This window comes from Oryctolagus cuniculus, chromosome 20, assembly GCF_051225735.1.
Source record: "Oryctolagus cuniculus isolate XC-2025 breed Fujian yellow rabbit chromosome 20, ASM5122573v1, whole genome shotgun sequence".
Taxonomy (NCBI): domain Eukaryota; kingdom Metazoa; phylum Chordata; class Mammalia; order Lagomorpha; family Leporidae; genus Oryctolagus; species Oryctolagus cuniculus.
The window spans coordinates 24,808,161-24,829,629 of record NC_142886.1 but is presented as its reverse complement, the minus strand read 5'-3'; the positions used below and the strand labels follow the sequence as shown (position 1 = coordinate 24,829,629).

The window sequence follows — 21,469 nt, the reverse complement described above, 5'->3', positions numbered from 1 at the left end:
GTCCTCTTAGACTCAAAATTTCTCATATGTAGGGGCAGCGCTGTGGCACAGATTAAGATGCCACCAGTGATGCTGGTATCCTATATCAGCACTGATTCAAGTCCTGGCTGCTCCACTTCCAATCCAGCTCCCTACTAATGCACCTGGGAAAACTTGGAGGATGGCCCAGGTGCTTGGGCCCCTGCCACACATGTGGGAGACCTGATGAAGCTCCTGGCTCCTGGCTTTGGCCTGGCCCAGCACTGGCCATTGTGGCCATTTGCGGAGTGAACCAGTGGGTGGAAGGTCTCTTCTTTGTTTCTCTCTCTCTCTAACTCTGCTTTTCAAATAAATAAATAAATAAAACTTAAAAAAATCTTTTTCTGATATGCTGTCCCTAATAATAATAATAGTTAACTGTTTTTAAGCATTTATGGTTTTTTTGTTTGTTTGTTTGTTTGTTTGTTTGTTTTTGACAGGCAGAGTGGACAGTGAGAGAGAGAGAGAGAGAGAGAAAGGTCTTCCATTGCCGTTGGTTCACCCTCCAATGGCCGCCGCCGCCGGCGCACTGCGGCCGGCGCACCGCGCTGATCCGATGGCAGGAGCCAGGAGCCAGGTGCTTTTCCTGGTCTCCCATGGGGTGCAGGGCCCAAGCACCTGGGCCATCCTCCACTGCACTCCCTGGCCACAGCAGAGGGCTGGCCTGGAAGAGGGGCAACCAGGACAGAATCCGGCGCCCCGACCGGGACTAGAACCCGGTGTGCCGGCGCCGCTAGGCGGAGGATTAGCCTAGTGAGCCGCGGCGCCGGCCCTGTTTTTAAGCATTTATTAAGTACCAGGGGTTATACTAAGAGTTTTATAAATAAGATAGTATCAATAATAATAAAGGTAATATTCTAGTGCAGGTGTGTGGTGCATTGTTTGAGATGATACCTGCACCCTATCATGGAAGTACATGGTTCAAGCTCCATCTCCTTCATTTCCAAACCAGCTTCCTGCTAATACACACCCTGGGAGGCAGCAGATGATGGCACAGGGAACCCAACTGAAGACCTGGACTGAATTACTAATTCCTAACTTTGGTCTGGCCCAGTCCCAGCTGTTGTAGGCATTTGGGGAGTAAACCAGCAGATGGGAATTCTGTCTGTGTCTCTCTTTGCCTCTCAGGTAAACAAAAATTTTTTTTTTTTTTTTTTTTTGACAGGCAGAGTGGACAGTGAGAGAGAGAGAGAGACAGAGAGAAAGGTCTTCCTTTTGCCGCTGGTTCACGCTCCAATGGCCGCTGCGGCCGGCGCACCGCGCTGATCCGATGGCAGGAGCCAGGTGCTTTTCCTGGTCTCCCATGGGGTGCAGGGCCCAAGCACCTGGGCCATCCTCCACTGCACTCCCTGGCCACAGCAGAGAGCTGGCCTGGAAGAGGGGCAACCGGGACAGAATCCAGCGCCCCGACCGGGACTAGAACCCGGTGTGCCGGCGCCGCTAGGCGGAGGATTAGCCTAGTGAGCCGTGGCGCCGGCCCAGGTAAACAAATTTTTTTAAAAAAAATCACAAAAGCATTTATGAAAACCCAGCTATGTTTTAACAAGACAGACATTTAAAAACTTTTTAATGTATAAAGAAATGCCACTCAATTTTCATTTCAAAAGAACTGAACACAAGTAGACACAACCCACTTAAATAGAAGTTCTTTGGGGGTAACTATTAATTTTTAAGAGTATAAAGAAGTCCTGACACCAAAAAATTTGAGGATTGTTTTAAGGCTATCATCTCCATTTCAAATGAAGAAACTAGAAAGAAATCTTCGAATTAGAAAGTGAAGTACCTTGATTAAGACTGAAGTAAGCAGCAAGTGGAGATTCATAATAAAGCTGTATGACTCCAGAGCCCAGGCTCTTAATCACTCTTTGTCCTTAGCTGCTAGCTAGCTACTTAGCATCTGGCTCCTGCCTACTTATTTTCCAGGTATTGTTCTTCCCCTTAGATTCAGGCCATTACTTCTCTCCACTACTCTTAGTTTCCTCAGAGGCACTTCTTGAGCTACAGTTTGAAAAAGTAATTCCAACAAGGTGCTCACTGTAACAAAATAGCATACTCTCCCTAAAGCATTCTTTAATTTAGACAAACATAAAATGTTTACCATTTCAATTATAGGTAAGATTTAATTCTTGGCCGGCGCCGCGGCTCACTAGGCTAATCCTCCGCCTAGCGGCGCCGGCACACCGGGTTCTAGTCCCGGTCGGGGCGCCGGATTCTGTCCCGGTTGCCCCTCTTCCAGGCCAGCCCTCTGCTGTGGCCCGGGAGTGCAGTGGAGGATGGCCCAGGTGCTTGGGCCCTGCACCCCATGGGAGACCAGGAAAAGCACCTGGCTCCTGGCTCCTGCCATCGGATCAGCGCGGTGCGCCGGCCGCAGCGCGCCGGCGGCGGCGGCCATTGGAGGGTGAACCAACGGCAAAAGGAAGACCTTTCTCTCTGTCTCTCTCTCTCACTGTCCACTCTGCCTGTCAAAAAATAAAAATAAAAAAATAAATAAAAAAAAATATTTAATTCCTTAGACCGGGAGTCTTAAGAACCTCTTTTAAGAAAACAAATGTCAGGGCCAGCACTGTGGTGTAGCAGGTTAATCCACCGCCTGCAGTGCTGGCATCCCATATGGGCGCTGGTTCAAGTCTCACTGTTCCACTTCCAATCCAGCTCCCTGCTAATGCACCTGGGAAAACAGCAGAATGTGGACCACGTAGTTGGACCCCTGTACCCAAGTGGGAGACCCAGAGGAAGCTCCTGACGTCTAGCTTCGGATAGGCCCAGCTCTGACTGTTGTGGCCATTTGGGGAGCAAAGATGAAGTGGATGAAGATTGATCTCTCTCTGTAACTCTGCCTTTCAAATAAATAAATAAATCTTTTTTAAAAAAAGAAAAAGAAAACAAATGTCCCAAAATGCCCAAAGTGGGGGCCAGCGCTGTGGTGCAGTGGTGAGTTAAGCTTCTGCCTGTGACACCAGGAACTCAAATGGGCACTGGCTTGTGTCCAGGATGCTCCTCTTCGTATCCAGCTCTCTGCTATGGCCTAGGAAAGTGGTAGAAGATGGGCCCCTGTACCTGTATGGGAGACCCAGAAGATGATCCTGGCTCCTGGCTTTGGATTGGCCTGGCTCTGACTGTTGCAGCCATTTAGGGAGTGAACCAGCAGATGGAAGACCTCTCTTTCTGTCTCTTCCTCTCTCTGTCTGTAATTCTGCCTCTCAAAATCTTTTTTAAAAAATCTAAAAAAAAAAAATGTCCATACTGATATCAACAATCATGACCATTTTCCAATGGGCATGTTTTGGAAGCATGAAACAGGGACTTAAAGTCAAAGTTTACATTTTTACATTAGTTACAGTGTGTCCATTTCTACAATGGGTCTTAGAGCTGGAAAAGAAGAAACCTGCTGGTCAGTAATCCCCTCAGGACCACGTATATAGAACGCTGCAGTGATTTCCTAAGCTTCCCCCACAGGGATGTCCAAACGAGCTCCTTGCCGCAGACATCTGCACATTTCCTCCTTCATGCTGGCTTTCCTTTCCTGCTGACTGAGGAAGTGGACACAGATTCATTTTCACAAGGTGTAGCTCCAGCTCCTACAATACTATTATCATGCTTTAATGTTTACAACTGTTCTTCAAAAGCAATCTATCACTACAGTAGGCTCAACCACTTCTAAAAATAAACTGCCTGGGTAGACTTCCCACTTAGGATCGCACTTCAAGGTCTATAAACACAGGACCAACTGAAATGATTATGCTGTAACTGAAATCAATGACACCTGTATAATCCCCAGATGGCTTCCTACCCCTACACAGACAACTAACCCCTATTCTAACAATTCTCCATTGCTCAGATCTGCTGTCTCCATTATATATTATTAATTCACTCTACTTCTTACACCACTACCCATAATTTCCATGCACATATAGAAAGATGACTTCTGTTGATGTGACAATTAAGTGATGTAAGTTTTAATTATTAATGTGAGCCTAAAATCCTCCTTATTCATTCCTTTCCAATTCTAAAATATTTATACGCACCAGCTGGGTTGTTAGCTCCTTATGTAAATTCTTTTATCAAACAGTCCCTAAGTTAGTTAACAAGTAGTTGAAGATGCTTTGGCTTTCAAGAAAAGTGGTGTTCCAAGAAATTTTAAATGACAATAATAATGCATCACTCAACAGGTCTGTCAGAAAACTTAGAGAACAGCAGCAAGTGAAGTTAAAGAAGAAAACACAACTTCCTTTTCTCAGTTTGAACTTTTATCTCTGTCCTATAATCAACCACATCCTGATATTCACATGGAGAAGAGGTGAGGAAAGAAAGGAATTTGGCCAGACCAAATTACACCAATAATTTAGTATTTATTAATGAGACACCATAGCTTTGACATTATCATAACTCAAATTAAAGTAACAGGAATAGCAGATAGCATTAACCAAAAAGGACAATCTTGCTAAAGAGAACAATGTAGGACTATTAAGACTATTTCCAAAAGTTCATGGAGGGCTGGGCACTTGGCTTAGCAGTGAAAATACCAATTAAGAGACCAGCATCCTATGTTAGGTTTAATACCTGACTACATTTTTATCTTCACTACTCAAAAGGCAGACTAACACGACACTCTTGTGTAAGCACATACAGAAAGAGAGAGAGAGAGAGAGAGAGAGAGAGAGAGAGAGAGAGAGAGGAAAGAGACCTTCCAACCACTGATTCACTCCCCATCAGCCATCATCCACAGAGATGCAGATGAAGATGAGAGATCTTCTGACTACTGGTTCACTCCTCAAATGTCAGTAATAGCCAGGGCTGGGCCAGGATGAAGCCAGGAACTCCACCTGGGTGCTCTCCCATGGTGGCAGAACCTCAAGACCTTAGGCCATTATCCACTGCTTCCAGGCACATTAGCAAGAAGCTGGATTGGAAGCAGAGTAGCTGGGACTTGAAACAGCCACACTGATACAGGATGGGGGTATCCTGAGTCACAGCTTAACCTGCTGTGCCACAATCCAATTCCAGCTTCACACCAATATGGGCCTTGGGAGGCAGCAGGTAGTGGTTCCAGTAAATGGGTCCCTGCCACCCAAGTGGGAGACATGGACTGAATTCCTGGCTCCCAGCTCCTTCCCTCCCTGCGATTTTGGGTACTTGAAGAGTGAGCCAGAGGATGGAAACTCACCGGCTCTTTCCTTCTCAAATACATTTAAAAAAATAAAAAAGAGGAAGGAAACAAATATAAAAAACTGTTAGTTTTGTGCTGTTTTTTTTCCCACTTGCCATTGTCTTTACATATTATCAGCATTTTTCTGTCATTAAATATTCTTTAATGCTTGAACGTGATTCCCCAAATGTTGACTTTTGTTTCATCATGCACATTTACCTATCATACCCTTTGCAGAATTATCCAGAATGTTACTTTAAAACCAACCCTATCCAAATTAATTCATACACTGAGAATATTCCACTATCTTTCCCCTCCCCCAAAATCATCAGAAGAAAAACACTGCAAGCATTTTATTGTAAAATCCTCTTTGTGGGTAAAAACCATTTCAGAGGCAACACTGGGTTTATGAAATAACTTGACTAATGGATAAAAGATATAATGCATATAAGCCTTAAAGGTAATTTGAGGGTTTGTGTATTCTAATTTGTTAACCAAGGGAAAAATGAGAAATTATGGTATGTTTTATTTCCTATTATCATAATACATTTTTAAAAACAGGATACTTAAAGGTTAAATTTACAATTTCTAATTATGAGAAATAATCCTGAGTCTCTTCAAAGTGGGGTTTCTAGGTTTTATACTGTATTACCATCTAAATGGAATGCCATACTAATGACTACTGTATATACAGCAAAGAAAAAAAGGGTCAGTTTTAGATGGTATGTGAGAAATCCAGATTTTAATATTTTTTAGGGTGTTTTTGAATCAAGTTCCCTGGCTTTAAATTTATACTTGCTTGAATGTCCAACCCTCAACAACAGATACAATCAACAAACATGACAACAAAAAAAGGTTCACTTTCACAATTAAAGAAGTCAACATTATTTTGCCTATCCGGTTGGCAATGACATTTACCAAACAGTAATGCTTGGTGTTATCAAGAACGCAGGGGTGGGAAGTGCCTCGCTAAAAGGTAACTTGCCCAAATATTTATTTCCCTCTCAATCAGAGATCCCACAAATCTCCAACTATGTGCAAATGTGGTCTTCACTCCTATGAGTAGTAGCCCAGTGCTGATATAATCCAAATATAGCTACTAATTAACAGTGGCAGCAACAGCAAATATTTTGGGCCAATGACTGCTAACTTTTCTGAAGTAATGGATAGCCTGCTTCACACATTCATTTCCCTGAGATCAAATAACTCACTATTCACTATCTAAAACATTACCTGTTGCCTAGGTGATATGAGTGAACTAGATAAGAGCATTGCTTTCATCCTTTTAATAATGCCAACCTTTACAAATGACTTTTACCTATTTCTAAAAAAAAAAAAAAAAGAAAGAAAGAAAGAAAAGATACCTGCCAATGAAGAAATATGCAAAAGAGTGATATTTTTTGTTAACCAAGTATCTCACCCCCTCACTTCTCTGACCTAAATCAGGCTCAAAGCTTCATTAGGTAAACTCTAATTTCTGCTTATCTTCTAACATCTCCACACCATTCACCCAGTCCCGAAAATTACAATTCTGAAACATCAGCTGGCAGTGTACTTGTCCCCAATCCCTTGCCCCAGGTGTTCCAGCCCTCTACCTTCACCCTGGACTCCACAGTAACCTGCTGCTTCTGGTGCCCACCATTCTATGCCAGCCTGTGCAGCGATGCCTCCTAAAGTATGCAATTTCTCTACTCAAAAAATTAATGGTAGACTCTTCAATGACACAGAAAAAGGTTTAAAATAAAATAAAAACAAATGCACAGGGGCGAGCGCTACGGTGCAGCAGATTAACACCCTGGCCTGGGGCACCAGTAACCCATATGGGCGCCAGTTCAAGTCCCAGCTGCTCCAATTCCAATCCAGCTCTCTGCTATGGCCTGCAAAAGCAGTAGAGGATGGCCCAAGTCCTTGGGCCCCTGCACCCACATGGGAGACCCAGAAGAAGCTCCTGGCTCCTGGCTTCAGATTGGCACAGCTCTGGCCGTTGCGGCCATCTGGGGAGTGAACCAGCAGATGGAAGACCTCTCTCTCTGTCTCTACCTCTCTCTGTAACTCTGTCTTTCAAATAAATAAAATAAATCTTAAAAAAAAAAAAAAAAACAAGTGCACAGTCTAAAACTATATACTCTAGTCTCAGTTTAAATTAAAAAAAAAAACATGCCTGTGTGTATGTATGGGCACAAGTATGAACATAAATACATGCACCCATACATAAAAGGAATGTAAGTGCGATTAGGAAACACAATAAATGTTAAGAGTGGTTATCTCTTAATGGTAAGGCTATGGCTATTTTTTTTTACTTTCTTCTTTCTTTATTTTTTAAAGATTTATTATTTGAAAGGCAGAAGAGCCGGCGCTGTGGCATAGCGGGTAAAGCCGCAACCTGCAGTGCCGGCGTCCCATATGGGCACCAATTCGAGTCCTAGCTGCTCCACTTCCAATCCAGCTCTCTGCTATGGCCTGGGAAAGCAGTGGAGAATGGCCCAAGTCCTTGGGCTCCTGCACCCGTGTGGGAGACCTGGAAGAAGCTCCTGGCTCCTGGGTTCGGATCAGCCCAGCTCCGGCTGTTGCAGCCATTTGGGGAGTGAACCAGTGATGGAAGACCTCTCTTTCTGTCTCTCTCCCTCTCCCTCTCCAATAAATAAATCTTAAAAAAAAAAAAAAAAAAAAAAAAGCCGGCGCCGCGGCTCACTAGGCTAATCCTCCGCCTAGTGGCGCCGGCACACGGGGTTCTAGTCCCGGTTGGGGCGCCGGATTCTGTCCCGGTTGCCCGGTTGCCCCTCTTCCAGGCCAGCTCTCTGCTGTGGCCAGGGAGTGCAGTGGAGGATGGCCCAGGTGCTTGGGCCCTGCACCCCATGGGAGACCAGGAAAAGCACCTGGCTCCTGGCTCCTGCCATCGGATCAGCGCGGTGCGCCGGCCGCAGCGCGCTGGCTGTGGCGGCCATTGGAGGGTGAACCAACGGCAATGGAAGACCTTTCTCTCTGTCTCTCTCTCTCACTGTCCACTCTGCCTGTCAAAAAAAAAAAAAAAAAAGGCACAGTTACTGAGAGGCAGTGAAAGAGAAGAAGAGAGAGTGTCTTCCATCCCTTGGTTCACTGCCCAGATGGTGACAACGGCTGGAGCTGGGGCGATCTGAAGCCAGGAGCTTCTGCCAGGTCTCCCATGTGGGTACAGGGGCCCAAGGACTTGGGCCATCCTCTGCTTTCCCAGGCCATAGCAAAGAGCTGGATGGGAAGTGGAGCAGCCAGGACTCAAACTGGTGCCCATATGGGATGCCCGCACTGCAGGTGGCAGCTTTAACTGCTATGTCAAAGTGCTAGTCCCTATTTTATTGTTCTTAATGATTCATTAACTCATTGTTTTCAGGGGTGGGGAACGTATGGCCTGTGGGCCATATAAGGCCCATGAAATCATTTGGTTTGGCCTTGCCAAGGCAAACACAGGCAGGACTCAAAATTCATTAATTTATAGAAGGCTACTTTTTTTTAAAATAAAGATTTAATTTTTATTTATTTAAAGGCAGAGTTACAGAGAGAGGAGGAGAGACAGAGAGATCTTCTATCTGTTGGAAATGGCTGTAAGGCCTGGGGATGGTCCAGGCTAAAGCCATGAGCCAGGAACTCCATTCTGTTCTCCCACATGGATAGCTGAGGCCCAAGTACTTGGGTCATCATCTGTTGCCTTCTCGGGCACATCAGCAGGGAGCTGGATTGGAAGATGAGCAGCCAGGACTCAAACTGGGACTCTGATTTGGGAAGCTGGCATCGCAGCCAGCAGCCTAACCCACTGAGCTACAATGCTTGCCCCCACTTCTTTTTTTTAATAATTAAATTTGTAGTAAAATCTTTTCTCATAAAGTATCTCCACCAACCACCAACAATGAATACACTTAACATTAGGGGCTAGCATTATGGCACAGTGGATTAAGCAGCTGCCTGAAACGCCAACATCCCATATGAGCACAGGTTCAATTCTTGGATGCTGCATTTCTGATCCAGCTCCCTGCTAATGGCCTGGGAAAGCAGTGGAAGATGTTTGGGCCCCTGCCACACACATGGGAGACCCAAATGAAACTCCTGTCACCTGGCTTCAGCCTGGCCTAGCCCTGGTCATTGTAACCATTTGGAGAGTGAACCAGTTGATGGAAGATCTATCTGTCTCTTCCTCTAACTCTGTCTTTCAAATAAACAAATAAATCTTCAAGAAAAAAAAAAAACAAAGAAACAACAGAATACATGTTCTTAAAAAAAAAAAAATCACATGGTTTCCATTACCAGAGTCCATCTCCTCAACTCCTAGAGCTCAAGGCCTTCTTCAGTCTGGCCCCTGTCTCCTTCCTGGTCTTTGTCCTTATTGCCCCTACTATAACCTGGGATTCTTCAGCTATACTGTAACCCAGATCCTATCACAACATGGTTCCTTCAGCACAGCTACAGCTTTCAAATTCTGCTTTGCTCCTACATTCATTCCACCTGGGATATGCTCCCTTCCCACTTCCACTCACCAATATCCTATGGGTTCTTTAAGGTCTGTTTTCAGTGTTCTGGAAATAGTAAATGTTACCATACCCATTTTCCTGTTCATAACAAACACCACTAATTAACTTCTCTGAATCCCCTTCTCAAAATCCTTTTCAATTCAAAGGTCCTAGGTAACCCTGATTGGTGATAAACAAAATGAAAGTTATCTGCCATTCTTAAAGCAACCTCAAGCAAGTACCCTCTTCTCTTCTACCTAAACAGTTCTCTGAATTCTTAGGAAGCATATCTCCTCTATTTTCCATGAAGAATCATTTACTTGGGGCCAGCGCTGTGGCATAGCGGGCTAAGCCACCACCTGTGGTGCTGGCATCCTATATGGGCACTGGTTCTATTCCTGGATGCTCCTCTTCCAACCAGCTCTCTGCTATAGCCTGGGAAACAGTGGGAGATGGCCCAAATGCTTGGGCCCTGCACCCATGTGGGAGAACCAGAGGAAGCTCCTGGCTTCTGGCTTCAGATTGAGCTCAGATCCCGCTGTTACGGTTGCCATTTGGGGAGTGAACCAGAAGATGGAAGACCTCTCTGTCTATAACTCTACCTCTCAAGCAAATAAATAAAATCTTAAAAAAAAAAAAAAAAGAATAATGTACTTGTCTTATCTCCCTTTCCTACTAGATTTTAAAGTGCACAAGGGCAGTAATTATGTCATACTCATCTTCCTATCACTACAGGGTCTTGTATGAATTAGTAAGTCAAATACTTGACAGCAACTCAATAGTTGACAGGAGACTTCATTGTCATCACTAAAAATGGCTAAGTATTTGTAAACTTTTTTTTTTTTTGACAGGCAGAGTGGACAGTGAGAGAGAGAAACAGAGAAAAAGGTCTTCCTTTTTGCCGTTGGTTCACCCTCCAGTGGCCGCCACGGCCGGCGGACCGCGCTGATCTAATGGCAGGAGCCAGGTACTTATCCTGGTCTCCCATGGGGTACAGGGTCCAAGTACTTGGGCCATCCTCCACTGCACTCCCTAGCCACAGCAGAGGGCTGGCCTGGAAGAGGGGCAACCGGGACAGAATCCGGCGCCTCAACCGGGACTAGAACCCGGTGTGCCGGCGCCGCAAGGCAGAGGATTAGCCTAGTGAGCCGCGGCACCGGCCTGTAAACTTTATTATAAAAAACAATGAGAATGGCCGGCGCCGCGGCTCACTAGGCTAATCCTCCGCCTAGCGGCGCCGGCACACTAGGTTCTAGTCCCGGTCAGGGCGCCGGATTCTGTCCCGGTTGCCCCTCTTCCAGGCCAGCTCTCTGCTGTGACCAGGGAGTGCAGTGGAGGATGGCCCGGGTGCTTGGGCCCTGCACCTGCATGGGAGACCAGGAAAAGCACCTGGCTCCTGGCTCCTGCCATCGGATCAGCGCGGTGCGCCGGCCGCGGCGGCCATTGGAGGGTGAACCAACGGCAAAGGCAAAGGAAGACCTTTCTCTCTGTCTCTCTCTCACTGTCCACTCTGCCTGTCAAAAAAAAAAAAAAAAAGAGTTTATTCTCAAGGGACTAATTAATCCAAGTTTATTTCACCAATTTAAAATTTTATTTGAGTTGCCGTCTGCAACACCAGCATCCCATATGGGCATTGGTTCCACTGCCATCTGCTCCATTTCTGATCCTGCTTCCTGTTAATGGCCTGAGAAAAGCAGCAAAGATGGCCCAAAGCCTTGGGCCCCTGTACCTATTTGGAGACTTGGAAGAAGCTCCTAGCTCTTGGCTTCGGATCAGCCAAGCTCTCTGATCCCTCAACTGGGTTGATCCCAGTTGAGACCATTTGGGTAGTGAACCAGTGGATGGAAGCCTTCAATTTCCCTCTCTCTGTAACTCTTTCAAATAAATAAAAATAAATCTTTAAAGAAAATTTTATTTGAAAGAGAGTGACAGAGGGAGCGAGAAAGAAAAAAAAAATTGGTTTTCTGTCTACTGGTTCATTCCTCAAATGCCGGCAATAGCCAGGGCTCGCCCAGGTTGAAGCCAGGAGCTGAGAACTCCATCCAGGTTTTTTATTTATTTGTTTGTTTGTTTGTTTGTTTTTTGACAGGCAGAGTGGACAGTGAGAGAGAGAGACAGAGAGAAAGGTCTTTCTTTTGCCGTTAGTTCATCCTTCAATGGCCGCCGCGGCCGGCGCACCACGCTGATCTGATGGCCGGAGCCAGGTGCTTCTCCTGGTCTCCCATGGGGTGCAGGGCCCAAGCACTTGGGCCATCCTCCACTGCACTCCCGGGCCACAGCAGAGAACTGGCCTGGAAGAGGGGCAACCGGGACAGAATCCAGTGCCCCAACCGGGACTAGAACCCGGTGTGCCGGCGCCGCAAGGCGGAGGATTAGCCTAGTGAGCCGCGGCGCCGGCCCATCCAGGTTTTATAAGTGGGTGACAGGAACCCAAGTACTTGGGCTGTCATCCACTGCCTTCCCAGGTGCATTAGCGGCCCTATTTTACCAATTTAAGCTAACATTCCTGCTTAATTTAATATGGCATTATCTAATATCACATGATAACCAACAGATTTTGAGGACACCAGCCACAGGTAAGTGACTAGATGAGAGAACTGAATCCACTTTGACGGTTTTGTAACCAGGTATGCAAACTGTTAAATTAAATGGACTATCTCCTTAATTAAAAGCAACTTTTTGCCGACGCTGCGGCTCACTAGGCTAACCCTCCGCCTTGCAGCGCCAGCACACCGGGTTCTAGTCCCGGTCGGGGCACCGGATTCTGTCCCGGTTGCCCCTCTTCCAGGCCAGCCCTCTGCTGTGGCCAGGGAGTGCAGTGGAGGATGGCCCAAGTACTTGGGCCCTGCACCCCATGGGAGACCAGGATAAGTACCTGGCTCCTGCCTTCGGATCAGCGCGGTGCACCGACCGCGCCAGCCATTGGAGGGTGAACCAACGGCAAAGGAAGACCTTTCTCCCTGTCTCTCTCTCTCTCTCACTGTCCACTCTGCCTTTCCAAAAAAAAAAAAAAAAAGATTTAAGAAAAAAAAAAGGCAACTTTTTGACCAGAGAGAAATGAAAGGACCCAGCGCATCAACAGGAAATGTTAAAGAAAAAGACAGAATGATGAAAAGGAAAACAAAAGTATAGAGGCCAGCGCTGTGGCGCAGAGGGTTAAAGCCCCAGTCTGCAGCACTGGCATCCCATATAAGGCACCAGTTCGAGTCCCAGCTGCTCCACTTCTGATCCAGCTCTCTGCTATGACCTGGGAAAGCAGCAGAAGATGGCCCAAGTCCTTGGGCCTCTGCACCCATGTGGGAGACCAGGAAGAAGCTTCTGGCTCCTGGCTTCAGATCGGCCCAGCTCTGGCCAGTGTGGCCATTTAAGGAGTGAAGCACCAGATGGAAGACACCTTTCTCTCTGCCTCTGCCTCTCTGTAACTTTGCCTTTCAAATAAATAAATAAATCTTTAAAAAAAAATGTAAAAATCAAGCAAAGTGAGGCCAACGTTGTGGTACAGCAGTGGGGCTGCTGCCTACATAACCAGCATCCCATGTGGGCGCCAGTTCATGTCTCATTCTGCTCTGCTTCCAACTCGGCTCCCTGCTGCTGGTCTGGCAGGGGCAGCGGAGGATGGCCCAGGTGCTCGGGCTCCTGCACCTATGTAGAATACAGGATGAGGCTCCTGGCTCCTACTTCAGCCCTGCCCAGCCCTGGCCATTACAGCCATCTGGGGAGTATATAAACAGGTGGAAGATCTCTTTGTCTATCTCCATAATTCTTTCAAATAAATAAATAAATCTTTAAAAATAAAATCGAGGGGCCAGCGTTATAGCACAGGGGGTAAAGCTATCACCAGTGACACCAAGCATCCCATTTGATGGCCAGTTGGAATCCTGGCTGCTCTGCTTCCAATCCAGCTCTCTGTTAATGTCCTGGAAAAGCAGCAGAAGATGGCCCCAGTGCTTGGGCCCCTGCCACCTTCGTGGGAGACCCAGATGAAGCTCCTGGCGTCAGCCTGGCACAGTCCCAGTCATTTTGGCCATTTCAGGAGAGAACCTGTGAATGAAAGATCTCTCTGCCTCCCCCTCTCTATATATAACACTGACTTTCAAAAACTAAAAAAAAAAACAAAACAAAAAAAAATCATCATCATCAAGTTAGGAAAGCAATCTGGCAAAATCACAATAATTGTATTACTTAAATCAGAAATCCAGTTCAAGAGAGGAAAAACTAGTAGTACAGTAAGACTTATGCTGCCACCTAGAGGTTAAAGGCTGGATGATTCTTGTCCATCAGGCAAGGGCTGTTGATTTAACTGTTATACAGAAAGGTAGCACTGAACAGGCCTTATAATGGAATCCAGAAAAATTACCATCATGCCAGGCCACAAAGAATATCCAAGGTATAAGATTTGGAGCTGGCCGGCGCCGCAGCTCACTAGGTTAATCCTCCACCTAGCGGCGCTGGTACACCGGGTTCTAGTCCCGGTTGGGGCACTGGATTCTTTCCCGGTTGCCCCTCTTCCAGGCCAGCTCTCTGCTGTGGCCCGGGAAGGCAGTGGAGGATGGCCCAAGTGCTTGGGCCCTGCACTCCATGGGAGACCAGGAGAAGCACCTGGCTCCTGCCTTTGGATCAGCGCGGTGTGCCAGACGCAGTGCGCCAGCCGTGGCGGCCATTGGAGGGTGAACCAACGGCAAAAAGGAAGACCTTTCTCTCTGTCTCTCTTTCTCACTATCCACTCTGCCTGTCAAAAAAAAAAAAAAAAAAAAAAAAAAAAAAAAAAAAGAGTTGGAGCTATTTTCTCCCTCAATCCTTCATATACTAAAATAAAAAATTAACAGAGCTAATTATTCTGTAGAATTTTAGCCAAATGAGAAATAATTTCTAAATACAAGTAGCTACTTTTTCAAAAATTGTAAGCCTAGAGGGTAGAGAAGTCTACTATACCACAGGCTAACTTGGAAGCCTAAGTTTTTCTTTGGTACTACCACCAAAGAAAGTTGTACAGTTTCTGAAACAGACAACTTCATCTGTGTCGATGAATGGGGAACTCTCAATCTTTTTACAATAAAATGTTGCTTTTAAAAAAGTATAAGTGGTTAAACTCAGTCAAATGATGGCCCCACTGAAACGTCTAAATGAACGTACAGGATTATAAATCAGCAGAAGCAGGGCCAATGTTGTGGTTTTGCAAGTTAAGATGCCACCTACAATGCTGGCATCCCATATGGACACTGGTTTGTGTGTTCCGGCTGTTCCACTTCTGATCCGGCTACCTGCTAATGGACATGGAAAGGCAACAGAAGATGGCCAAAGTGCTTGGGCCCCCGCACTCACGTGGGAAAGCTGCAAGAAGTTCCTGGCTTCAGTCTGGCCCAGCCCTTGCCATTATGGCCAGCTGGGGAGTGAACCAGCAGATGGAAGGTAAGGTCTCTTTCTCTCTCTGTCTCTCCCTCTCTCTCATTGTAACTCTCAAATAAATAAATCTTTAAAAAAAAATTGCAGAAACAACTGCATATATCAAAGCAAGCTAAACTCTTTAAAGCTTCTTTAGAAAGTAATATACTCAGTGTGGTCATATTTACATAAAAGGGCACCTATAAAAAAGCCTGAAGATGTGGCTAGAGCTGCAGTGCAGTGGGTTAAGCCACAGCCTGCAGCCCCAACATGCCATATGGGTGCCAGTTTGAGTCCTGGCTGCTCCAATTTCAATCCAGCTCTCTGCTAATTTCTTGGGAAAAAGCAGCAGAAGATGGTCAAAGTGCTTGAGCCCCTGCAACCATAGATGCAGATGAAGCTCCTGGCTCCTGATTTTGACCTGGCCGAGCCCTGGCCGTTGTGGCCTTTTGGGGAGTGAACCAGAAGATGGAAGATCTCTTCTTCTCTGCCTCTCCCTCTCTATAACTCTGTCTTTCAAATAAATCTCTTTTTTTAAAGCCTACACATAACACCATATGTAATGCTTTCCTCCTAAGAACAGGAAGACAAGGATGTCCACTCCTGCCTCTTCAATTCAACTCTACACTGGAACTGCTATTCAGGATAGTAAAGTAAGAAAACTAAAATAGCCTGGCTGTTAAGGCATCATAGGGCCTGTGTCCTGACTCCAGCTTTCTGCTAACACAGAACCTGGGAGACAGCATCTATGGTAACTCTTATGGCTGAGTTCTTGCCACACATGTGGCCTGGCTTTGGCCCAATCCTAACTGTTGCAGGCATTTAGAGAATGAGTTAGTGGATGAGAGTTCTCTCTTGTCTCTCAAAATTAAAAAAAAAAAAAAGATTAAAAAAAAAAACAAAAAACAAAGGTATCCAGATTGGAAATGAAGTAGAACCCTATTTGCCAATAATTCCATATATAGATTATAAGATACTAATATATGATTAGAATAAACAAACCCAGCAAAGTTACAGAACATAAGATCAATATACAAAAATTAACTGAATTTCTTGACAGCAACGAGTTAAATGAAAATGAAATCAAAACAATTTCAGGACCAAGTCTGTGGCCTAACACATACTGTTTAGGACAGACATTCACATTGTGTATCAGAGTACCTAGATTAGACTCCTGATCCAGCTCTCTGCTAACCCAGCTCCTGGGAGCCAGCGGTGATGACTCAAGAGGTTGGGTTCCTGCTACCTTCTGTGGAAGCCCCAGATTGAGTTCCTAGCTCTGGTGGCTTCAGCCCTTGGCTACTGTGGGCATCTTGGAAGTGAACCAGCAGATGGGAACTGTCTCTCAAATAAATTACAAAGTAATAACAGAACAATTCCATTTATAGTAATATTAAAAGATGGGGTATTTAGGAATAAATTTAACACATAGAGTATAACAGGTATGGTAAGAAAACTACAAGCAGGGTGTGCCCGGGGGCGGCAGCACATGCTGAGGGAACCGCCATCAGAGCCGCCATCTTGCGGGAACGAAACCAATGCCTGGCTCAGAGCGGCTGCCCGCGGGTCTCCGTGGCCGTTGTAGGTTCCAGTCGCCCACAGACATGGGGAACATCTTCGCAAACCCCTAAGGGCCTTTTCGGCGGAAAGGAAATGTGTCCCCTCGTGGCGGGCCTGGATGCTGCGGGGAAGACGACGATGCCGGACAAGCTGAAGCTCGGGGAAACTGTGACCACCTCCCCACCGTGGGCTTCAACGTGGGGACTGTGGAGCACAACGAGCGTCAGCCCCACGTGTGGGGCGTGGGCGGCCAGGCCCAGATTCGGCCGCTGCGGCGCCACTACTTCCGGAACACCCAAGCCTTGCTCTTTGCGGTGGCCAGCAATGACTGAGAGCGTGTGCATGAGGTGCGGGAGGAGCTCCGAGACGCGGCCCTGCTGGTGTTTGCCAACAAGCAGGGCCTCCCGAACGCCAAGACCGCGCGCGTCTGCAATCACAGACGAGCCGGGGCCACAGTCCCTCCGCCACAGGACTGGTACACTGCAGCACCAGCAGGGACGGCTCTCCGAAGGGCTGGACTTGCTGTGCAGTCGGCCCCAGAGCCAGACGCGAAGGCGCATCCCCGCCCGTGTCCGCTGACCCCTCTCCGCCCCCGCCTTCCTCTGCTTGTCGCCATAGGCTGGACACAGGGTGCAGCGCACCACGCTATCCAGAGGCAGCCAGGTTTTTACTTAATGTAAATAGTTTGTTTCCACTGAAGCAGTTTCTGGTACCCAGTATTCCTCTTTTTTTTTTTTTTTTTTCATTGCAAAAAGAAAACGTCCTGTTGGGTACGGAGAAGGGATTTGGGCGCATTGACGCCGGGCCTCCAGGAGCCCCTCGCTGGGTTAAATTAAGAGCCAAACTGTGGCGCAGCGGGGTAATGCTGTGGCCTGAAACACCGGCATCCCATATGGGCGCCGGGTGGTGTCCCAGCTGCTCCACTTCTAATCCAGCTCCCTGCTTTGGCCAGGGAAAGCAGTATCCTTGGGCTCCTGCACCCGCGTGGGAGACCCGGAAGAAGCTCCTGGCTCCTGGCTTTGGATCCGTTGCAGCCAACTGGGGAGTGAACCAGCGGATGGAAGATCTCTCTCTCTCTCTGCCTCTCCTCTCTCCGTGTAACTGACTTGCAAATAAATAAATATTTTTTTTAAAAAAAGAGAGATCCAAACTCACCTCTGCATAATGGATCTACTGAGATCAGTCTGGTGATTGGTTTTTAACTTGAATTCAGGGAATTTTTTTTTAACTTAAAAAATACAAGATAAGGAGAGTACTTGAAAACATAGCAGGGGGGCCAGTGCCATGGCTCACTTGGTTAATCCTCCGCCTGCGGCGCCAGCATCTCAAATGGGCACCGGGTTCTAGTCCCGGTTGCTCCTCTTCCAGTCCAGCTCTCTGCTGTGGCCCGGGAGGGCAGTGGAGGATGGCCCAAGTGCTTGGCCCCTGCACCCACTTGGGAGACCAGGAGGAAGCACCTGGCTCTTGGCTTTGGATCGGCGTAGCTCCAGCCGTCGCGACCATTTGGGGGGTGAACCAATGGAGGGACACCTTTCTCTCTGTCTCTCTCTCACTGTCTAACTCTGTCTGTCGGAAGGGGAAGGGGAAGGGAACACAGCAGGGAGACTTCTTAGTGTAGGCTTGGCAGTACTGGCCTGAGTGCTGATCTACTGATTCGATCATCTGCCTGCCTACAGGAACACGAGAAATGGTGACAAAACCAACTGCAACCATTTCTGTGTGCCCACAGTAGAGATGCCCGTGGCTTACTTGTCTTTGAGCCACCCTGAATCCCACAGCATTGTGCCTGTACTTGTGCTCACACTGACACCAGAGGGGTGGGCTGGGTGGCCACCGAGTGCTACTCTTCCCCTCAGGCCCCTTGGGAAGTGTGTGGCCAGAGCACAGCCTGTGGTTCCCAGCACCCACTTGCTCACATTCGTGCTCAGACACGTTGGCAGGATGTCAGGGGTCTCGCCAGAAGAGCTGGGAGGTGGCCAGTTCCAGAGCCAAACCCCATGGAAGCACCCCCATCTCTATGTATGAAAATAGCTTTTTCTCCCTCAGAGTACAAGGGTCTGATCTGCCATCATAAACACCCAAGAACTGGAACTTTTTAATTTATCCCAGAGAATACCTCAGAACTCTTGTTCGGTGTCTGGGACTGCTTACTGCTTTCAATATATGATTAGTGAGTAATCAACTGTTTTGCATATTAGTTTTCAGTTTTCATTTTGACAATATATATATATTGACAGTATATATATATACTATAATTGTAGCTATTAGAATAAAAAGTCTTTATTGAAAAAGAGAAAACTGGGGCTACTGTTGTCACACAGCAAGTAAAGCTGCCCCCTGCAACGCCAGCACCCTGTGTAGAGTTCTGGTTTGAGTCCTGGCTTCTCTGCTTCTGATCAGGCTTATTCCTAATGAATCTACAAAGGCAGCAGAGGATGGCCCCAGGACCTGGGTCCCTGCCACCCATGTGGGAGACCAGGATGGAGTCCCTGGCTCCTGGCTTCCAACTGGCCCAGACCTAGCTGTTGCGGCCATTTAGGAAGTAACCAACAGATGGAAGGTATTTCTCTGTCTCTCCCTCTCTGTCACTCTGGCTTTCAAATAAATAATTTTTTTAAAAAAAGAAAACCACAAAACATTAGCAGCATTAATTTTTTCCTTTAATTTTTATTTGAGAGGCAGAAAGAGCCTGACAATACAAAGAGCACTGCCATCTACCAACTCACTCCCTAAATACACCACGCACCAGCTAGAAGAAGCCAGGAATCAGAAACCCAATCCAAGTCTCCAAGTGGGTGGCAGGAACCCAAATACTAAAGCCATCACCACTCTCTCCCAGGATGCGCGCTAGCAGGAAACTAGAGTCAGGAGTGTAGCTCACATCATACCCAGGTACTCTGATAAGGGAATCTCAATTGGTATCCTAATTGTTCAAAGGTTCATCCTGGATTTAATATCTTTAAGAAATTAAAGAAGATCTAAATAAATGGACAGATATACCATGTTTGTAGATTGTCTTAATATTATTTTGATGGCAGCATTCCCCAAATTATATATTCTTTGTAGCAACTGACAAGATAAAATTTATAAAGAAATTGAAGGGACCTAGAATAGCCAAAACAATCTTGAAAAAGAACTAAGCTGGAAAATTCACACATCACATATCCCAATTTCAAGACTTGCCACAAAGCTACAGTAATCAAGATAGTGAGGGAATGGTCTGAGAATATGCACACAGGGTCAGCACTGTGGCACAGAGCAGATTAAGCCACCACTTGCAATGCCTATATCCCACATGGGTGCCAGTTTGTTTCCTAGACATTTCAAATTTCCAATCCAGCTCTCTGCTAATGTGCCTGGGAAAGCAGTAGTGGATGGCCCAAGTACCTGGGCTCCTGCTACCCATGTGGGAGACCCAGATGAAGCACCTGGATTCTGGCTTCAGCCTGGCCCAGCCCTGAACATTGTGGCTAGCTGGGGTATGAACCAGCGACTGGAAAATCTCTCTTTCCCCCTCCTTTTTCTGTGTTTCAAATAAATAAATAAATCTTTAGATTAAAAGAATACACATACAGGGCCGGCACCACGGCTCAATAGGCTAATCCTCCACCTAGCGGCGCCGGCACACCGGGTTCTAGTCCTGGTCGGGGTGCCGGATTCTGTCCCGGTTGCCCCTCTTCCAGGCCAGCTCTCTGCTGTGGCCCGGGAAGGCAGTGGAGGATGGCCCAAGTGCTTGGGCCCTGCACCCCATGGGAGACCAGGAGAAGCACCTGGCTCCTGCCATCGGATCAGCGCGGTGCGCTGGCCGCAGCGCGCCAGCTGTGGCGGCCATTGGAGGGTGAACCAACGGCAAAAGGAAGACCTTTCTCTCTGTCTCTCTCACTGTCCACTCTGCCTGTCCAAAAAAAAAAAAAAAAAAAAAAATACACATACAGATAAATGAAACAGAATTGAGATTCCAGAAATAAACTCTCACATTTATGGTCAGTTAATTTTCAACAAGAATGCCAAGAATCCCTAGCTCATGTGATATGTAAAAGTTAAAGTGAATCAAAGATCCAAATATAAAAGCTAAAACTATAAAACTCATAAAAGAAATCGGTCATATATTTATGTATTTTTAAGATTTATTTATTTATTTGAAAGAGAGAGAGGAGAGGCAGAGAGAGAGAGAGAGAGGGAGGTCTTCCATCCACTGGTTCACTCCCCAACTGGCTGCAATGGCCAGAGCCAAACCCGTGTGGGAGATCTGGAAGAAGCTCCTGGCTCCTGGCTTCAGATCGGGGCAGCTCCAGTTGTTGTGGCCAACTAGGGAGTGTCTCTTTCTCTCTCTCTCTCTGCCTCTTCTCTCTGTGTAACTCCAACTTTCAAATAAATAAATAAATAAATCTTTTTAAAAAAACAGGCAAAGGATCTGAACAGGCAGTTCTCAAAAGAAGATAAACACCTGGCCAGTAAGTGATGAAAACATGCTCAACATCATTATTAGGCAAATGGGAATCTAAAACACAATGAGATACTATTAATTTTTTTTAAAGGAACAGTAACAAATATAGTCAAAGTTGTGGCAAAACTTGAACCATCATACACTGCTGACAGGAATGTAAAATGTTTCAGCCAATTTGGAAAACAGTCTGATGGTTTCTCAAAAGGTCAGATATAGAGTTACTACATGACCCAGAAATTGTACATGAATGTTCACGGCAACACTATTCTTACTAGCCAAACAGTGTAAACTATGCAAATGTCCATCAACTGATGGATAAATGCATTGTGATATAGCTTACAATGGAATATTATTCAGCTACTAAAAGAAATAAAGCATAATATAACTGAAGCTAAAACATAATTGAGCATTGGTAACATTGCATTAAGTGAAAGAACC

General features: G+C 46.3%; 1 protein-coding gene and 1 pseudogene across 14 annotated transcripts in view; one reads left to right on the top strand and one right to left on the bottom strand.

The window, feature by feature from the left end:
• LIN52 (lin-52 DREAM MuvB core complex component) overlaps positions 1–21,469 on the bottom strand; it is a 119,123-nt gene that overhangs the window by 75,713 nt on the left and 21,941 nt on the right. Inside the window, exon 6 of one of the 13 annotated variants that reach the window (XM_089322361.1) lies at positions 20,878–20,948. The exons of the other annotated variants lie outside the window; for them this stretch is intronic. Within the exon in view, the coding sequence (XP_089178487.1) occupies positions 20,893–20,948 (56 nt within the window). The 3' untranslated portion in view covers positions 20,878–20,892. Of the gene's footprint in view, positions 1–20,877; positions 20,949–21,469 lie in introns of those variants that run through there. 13 annotated transcript variants of the gene reach the window in all.
• On the top strand, positions 16,454–17,613 carry LOC100342233 (ADP-ribosylation factor 1 pseudogene; annotated as a pseudogene). Its single transcript, XR_016226601.1, has one exon. The product of XR_016226601.1 is annotated as an ADP-ribosylation factor 1 pseudogene (transcript).